Raw genomic sequence first — 6,674 nt, forward strand, 5'->3', positions numbered from 1 at the left:
AAAAAATTATATAATGTTTAACTAATTAAACTTGATCCATAATTTTGTTTATTTATAGGTATGTAGGTATAAGCTAAAAATAGATATAAGATTGTGACACACATCATGACATGTTTGGATATATTGATAAAATTATTTCAACACATTAAGTATAAAATTTAGTAACACACTTTACATTAAAAGAACCTTTAGCTTTTTCAAAAAATCATAGGTTATAAATTGAGATGATTGAGATTCATTGTTCTCACAAATATTCATAATGAATTACCTTAGTGTTTTGTTTTTGGTCTTTTTATTCTTCCATGGTTATGCTCAAGCTTTTGACTATTGGAAGATTTCACAATTTTGGCCAAGAGGCCTTTGTCATCGTAATCCTTTATGTGTGAAACCAAAACTATTGGAAGAGTTCACTATACATGGTTTATGGCCATCAAACTGGAAAGGACCACCTTCCTGCACACAACAAAAATTCAATCCTTCTCTGGTAAGATTTCTATTTCTTAATAATAGTATTTTGATATAATACTGGAAAGTGATATTCTTTGTTTATTTTATTAGATAACAGGCTTAGATGCTCACCTTCAACAAGTTTGGCCAAGTTATTATGCTAATGGTGATGTAAAATTTTGGGCCTACGAGTGGGAGAAACATGGAACGTGCTCTAACCTGCAACAATTTGATTTCTTCACATTGAGCATAGATATCTACGAAAGGAACAATCTGACAGATATACTTAAAAATGCAGGTATAGTAAATGGTAAAACATATAATACAAATATTATCAGCTTAGCCATAGGCAGAGCATTGCATGTTGAACCACAACTAATCTGTAAATCTACTTCTAAATCTACTGTATCTATTCTAACTGAAATAAGGATCTGTTTAGACAAAAGCAGAATCCCCCAGTACATCAATTGTTCTCTACCATCAGGACGAGCAACTTGTGCTAACTCTATAGACTTTATTTAATAATATATAATATAATATAACTAATTAATGAATAATTCAAATATTAAATACACATCACACATCTACAATTATACGTTATAGCTTGTTTTCTGTGGGGACTTGTATGCTACCCTCCCTATGTTATGTTATCTTGAAAGTCACTCATAAATAAAGACTTCAGTTCTATTCTGTTGCATATAATATATCTTTCTCTTCTTTAATTTATGTTTATTACATCATAGTCCATTTCACTCATTATTAATAGTGAGAAGCTTTAAGAAGAGAAGAAATGAAAGAGGGAGAAAATTTGTAGATGGGGAAAAAGAATATGTAGAAGAGACAACATTTGTAGATGGAGGGAGACCTAGAAGTAGGATCATCCTCATAAATTACCAAGTTAAATAAAATAAGAATAAATTTTAAATGCCATTAAATAAATAATAAATAAAAAAAAATATTTTAATAAATGTAATATTCATAGATAGAATAAGAATTATTCATCCATCTTTAAAAACTGGAAATTAATAATATTTTTGGTTAATATATTCTCACTATATTATTAATGTACTTCGATGGTTTCACAATTCCACTAACATCTTTAAGAATATGAATTCTTCTCTTCTTGGAAGATGCAAGGCAAACTAATCCCAGAATCGTATATAAGTCGCAACAAAGGAAATCCAAAAGAAATATTATAAAAAATTATCACAAAATCAAATTTAAAAGAATCTTAGCCACGACATAAAATGCATGGTTAGAGCCATTTTAATATAAAAGATTGAATAGCAAATTAGAAAAGAAAAAAGAAAAAAGAAAAATATTGCAATAGAAAATTATGTGATATAAAAATAAAGTAATTTCTGTAAACAAAAATATAGAAGGTAATTCGTATAAGTATCATAACTTTGATTACTTCCAACATTAACATTTCCCCCCCACTGATATCCATTTCTGCCACAAGAGAAGCTGCTTAATCCTCCTAACTGCATCATCTTCGAAATTGCCCTTTAATTTTGAAAATACATTGAACATTCACTTCTGAATTAGCTTCAAATATATATCGATAGATACACAGATATTGATAATATAAAAGTTATTATTGAAGCAAGAAAAATAATAATATTTATAATTACTCTAGGCCAATGCAAAGTTGAGAATGCCGTTTCTGCATATCAAGATAAAATAAAGCATCCTTAGTTGGTTCCCGTTTACATATTCCCAAGCCTGAATTTTATTTCAATACTAAATTCATTAAATTAACTCAATAAATATTATAATCTGTAAATGATTTTGTGAAATAAAATTTATATGGCAACCCTTTAAACTGTGTAAATTTTAGTTAAAGAAGCTTTGTATAAGCTACTGGTGCATATAATGTAAATTATTAAACTAATAACTTGCGTTTGCATAATAAGAATACATATATCTTGGAAATGATCTTCATAAAACCATTACTATTGAAGTGAACACATCATACCAACTCCCCTCTACTAGAATATAATTAGAAGCAAAAATAGTCCAACAAGAAAAGGTTTCTGCGTACCATTTTGAATAAAAGGAATCAATTGAGGCTAGCCTAGTTATGTGACCAGTCCCATCAGAAGATTTAGCACCATCAAATTGTCTAACCGAAGCCGCAAAACCATCTCCAATGTGAGAAGGACTCCATGATGAATCATGAACATCATCAGCTGCAGATGACAACAAAGTCTACAAGTTTAAATTATACCAGTGTTAGAAACTTTATGTTCATCAACAGATAACGAGGACTAGAAAGGAAGGTTCCTTTTCTTATTCTCAATGAATGACATTTCAAAGAGCAAAGTAATGGTAGTCACACCCCATGTTTCAGAGCAAGCTTTGGAGAAATTTGTGCCCTTGGACGAATTTGCAAAAGTGCCATGGAATTAATGAATGTGAATAAAAACTACGAAAAAGTCCTAAGCCTTACAACCAATACAAAATCAATGGATAAAGGTTAGAGGAATGAAATTGAACATTGCTACTCCCAAATTAACAAAAAAATACTTGCAAAATTCATCCCGTCAAAATCCATATAAGACAAAAACTCAATAAAAAAACAAAAAGCAAAGAACAAGAGAGATAAAAATATTAACTTTTTTCTCTCTGTTCATAAAATGCCAAGAACCCATAAGAACAAAAACTACATCAGAACCACTAAATTTATGAGATTCCCAAATGCAAAACAAAAACTACAAAGAAAAGGTGAAGAACACAAACTTCTTTACCATCTTATTTTGCAAATTAAATGAAAAATTGAAACATTTTTTTTAACAACTGAATCCGACCAATCCACGACCTTGCGATTTGAGCTTCACATAAGGCTCCAACGACACGCTTGAAACCGCATGGATTAGGTTTTCTCTTAATGGCCAAATTCGCAATACCGTCGCGTTGCTGAAAGCAGATAGTAAATTTTTAGGGTTCAAAAAAAGAAAGAAATGAGAGGGTTTAGGGTTTCGAAAGGAAGAAATGATAGACAGGGTTTCAAAATATGCGAAATAGAATTTTTGGGGATAATTTATTTTTGGGAAATGTTTTGGAGGGAATTGGGAAAATTATGTTTGGAGAAAAGAAGAATACTATGAGGGAAAAATGACGATTCTAAATGAAATTTTTTGAAAAAAAAAATGTGATATTTACTAACTTGTCTATTATATAGATAATTATGGGCAATTTTTAATAACTATCCTATTAAAACCGTAAAGAAAGAAAAGAAAAGAGAAGAGAAAGAAAAGAAAAGAAAAAAAAATGATGGAAATAGAAAGTAAAAAAAAATGATTTCTTCAAATTGACATTAAATATTTGTGCAAGGAAGAATCTAAAAGAAATACTTAAAAATGCGGGATATTACATGGTAACACATAATATAAGTATTATCACTCTCATTTTAGAGGTTTTGAGAGACTTTATCCTATAAATAAGAGCCTCTTGTACATGTTTTTCAACTTTGATTTGAGTAATTAAATGTTATCCAATTTGTGAAATACTTTTACTTGTTCAAAGTTCTCTCTAGAGTTATCTTCTTGCTAGACAAATTTCTAGACTCCTCCTAGTAGTGTCGGTCCAACTTCATCTCGAAATTAAGTGTTGGCCTAACCTCACTTATATTCACCGTCATAATTCTCTCTTTCAAAATTCCTACAATTCTTAGATGTTTCCTCAATATTAATTCATCTTCCATAGAAGATATTCAAATCAAAACAACGAAGAAGAAGATCTACAAATGAAGATGCAAGTTAGGACTACATCCAGTAGTTCAACGACTTTTACAAAGTTGTCTTGTAGAGCTAGAACAATCACAAAGAGAGAACCTATTCCACGTAAAGTATAAAGTTTTTTTAATTAAATTTATTTTGTACTACTGATAGTGGCTTTTGATGTAACTATTGTAGCTACAAGTTAGTAAATAAATTGGCCTTGCAAGTTATCCCACATCCCCATCCCTACAAACTAGATTGAATTAGTCAAGAGGGTGGTGTGGTGATACTATCCAAGAAGACAAAAAGATGATCAAGGACTCAAGAGACCATTCACACTATGAGCAGTCATCTCAATAATCAAGTCAAGACCCCATCAAAGATCTAGCAAACCTCACCAAAAGAAGAAGTGGACATAGACCAGAACACCAAATGTTCTTTCTTCTGGTCTTCTTAAAAATAAAACATGTTCTAAATAATTTGGGCTCACTTTAGGGGTCCAAATAACAATATAGGCTAGAATAGGTGCCTTTAGCATAATATGAGGGGTGTAGTTATCATTTTAGCTTGTGCCTAGTCCTTTAGGAAGAAAAGTTGACCTAGCTTCTAGAAGAACAAGCCTAGGGTACAATTTTGACTTAGTCAAACCCTAAAGGCAACCTCTCACACATTTACCATCATACCCTGCTCATCTTGTTTTCCAAGGCACCCATTCTTATAAATAGGGTGCCTTAGTCCATGTATTTTCATGTTGAATTTTGATATAGAAGGAAAACTCTACACAAATTGTGTGAGACTTGTGTTCTCTTAGCTTAGGTTTTATCTTGTGAGAGTTGAGAGCTCTTCAAGTGGTTGCCCTCCACATTTATCTTGGAGAATCCACACTCCAAGTGGCATGTTCTTCTCTTGTCCATCACCATAAGCTTTCTTTCCTTCATCTCTTCTTCCATTTTCCATTACACCATTGTTCATTGTGTTTATGTTGTTGTTTTGTTCTTCCAATTTCCATTCGGTTTCCTTCATCATATTTGTCTCTTTTATGTCTTTCAATTTCGCAATATGCATCATCTTGACCATATAATGTGTTTTCCCCTTTGCCTTTGGAAGTGAACCTTCACACATACTTAACCACTTGGTTAAGTTCGTGTCCAGTGGGGATCTTCCCTAGGTCTCACCTTATATTTTCTAAAATTCAAATCATAAACAAAGTGTCACCCTTAAAATGGATAAATCTAAAATCAACTCACATCATGTGGTAGTTGAAACCAAGTGAGTGTACCTATAGCCATAGGAAAATATAAATAATTTTTTTTCTGTGTGATATAGTTTCAATGAAAATAGGACGCATCATTCTTAGGAGACCCTAACAATTTGATCATAATACTTTTCATGAAGGACATACTAATAAAACCACCTTTTCTTTTCAAGGTCATAAATTGGTTTTGTGTCCTCTTACACCTCAAAAGGTGAGAGAGGATGAAATAAAACTAAACACAACATTAGATGGTGAAAAAGAAAAAGAATTTTTTTAAAAATTAAACAAAATGTTTCCATATCTTCAAAGCCTCTTTGCATACTCACATCACCATCCTTTGAGAAAGGTATTTCTTCTTCCATTTATATCACACAACCAATTATATTGGTTCACTCCTTACCAGAGCTACATCCAGTCCCCAGAAAACCATTGGGTATTACACTAAGCAATCAACAACAAATTACAATCACACAACACCACAAAGAAGTGATCTTGACCACACAAGAACACACACCCTCTTTGCCTTTACACACACACACAGTCAGAACAATCCTCTGACTTTACAGATTTACTGTTTTACAAGTATACCAAATGGAAAACAATAACAAGAATAGAATGAACAAATTACACCTGGTGTACAGGAAATCATAGAGCTCCTAATTCACTTCTTAAACCAATTGCACAGTCTTAGGAAATCTTGCAAAGCTTGAAGCAAATCTCTCTCAAAACAATTTCTTAATCTCTCTTTTTGTGTTTTCAAATATGAAGGGTAACCCAGTTTTATAGCTCTTCAAACTAGTCGTTTTAGGCAGTTAAACGCGAGCCAAAACAGTTTCCAATCAACTGAAAACAGATTTAACAGGTTTTTGAAAAGCTGTTAAGAAATTAAAAAATCAACACGTTGAAATGTCGTTTTAACTGGTTGAATTGGTTTTGAAAGTTAGTCAACCAAGTCAAAAATAGTTTGAAAGCCCTCCAAACAAGCTGGGTGTAAAACAACCGACTAAACCGAGAAATCAATCGGTTGTTTTTCACTTAGCTTAGAAAAACACTTTTCATTTTCAAAACCAGATTGATTCAGTTGTGCTTTGGATTAAGAATGAATTTTACAAATTCTAAACAACCTAGAACTAAACCCCAAAATCAGCAGCACAGGAATCAAGCTTTCTTCATAGATTTGGAGAAGTTAAAGCTTCATTTTCAACATTCTCCCCCTATTTGATGAAGACAAATCCCTGGGTTGCTTTGGG

The 6,674-nt window shown here is 31.9% G+C and overlaps 1 protein-coding gene across 1 annotated transcript; it reads left to right on the top strand.

Annotated features, from left to right (window-relative positions):
* The first annotated feature begins 259 nt into the window (after window positions 1-259).
* On the top strand, window positions 260-969 carry LOC150027865 (ribonuclease 2-like). Its single transcript, XM_090300930.1, has 2 exons — window positions 260-484; window positions 559-969. Exons 1-2 carry the CDS (start codon window positions 260-262, stop codon window positions 967-969), a joined length of 636 nt encoding a protein of 211 aa, XP_090157056.1.
* Window positions 970-6,674: the final 5,705 nt, after the last annotated feature.

This window comes from Phaseolus vulgaris, chromosome 4 (genome assembly GCF_051622355.1).
Source record: "Phaseolus vulgaris cultivar YP4 chromosome 4, ASM5162235v1, whole genome shotgun sequence".
Classification (NCBI taxonomy): Eukaryota; Viridiplantae; Streptophyta; class Magnoliopsida; order Fabales; family Fabaceae; genus Phaseolus; species Phaseolus vulgaris.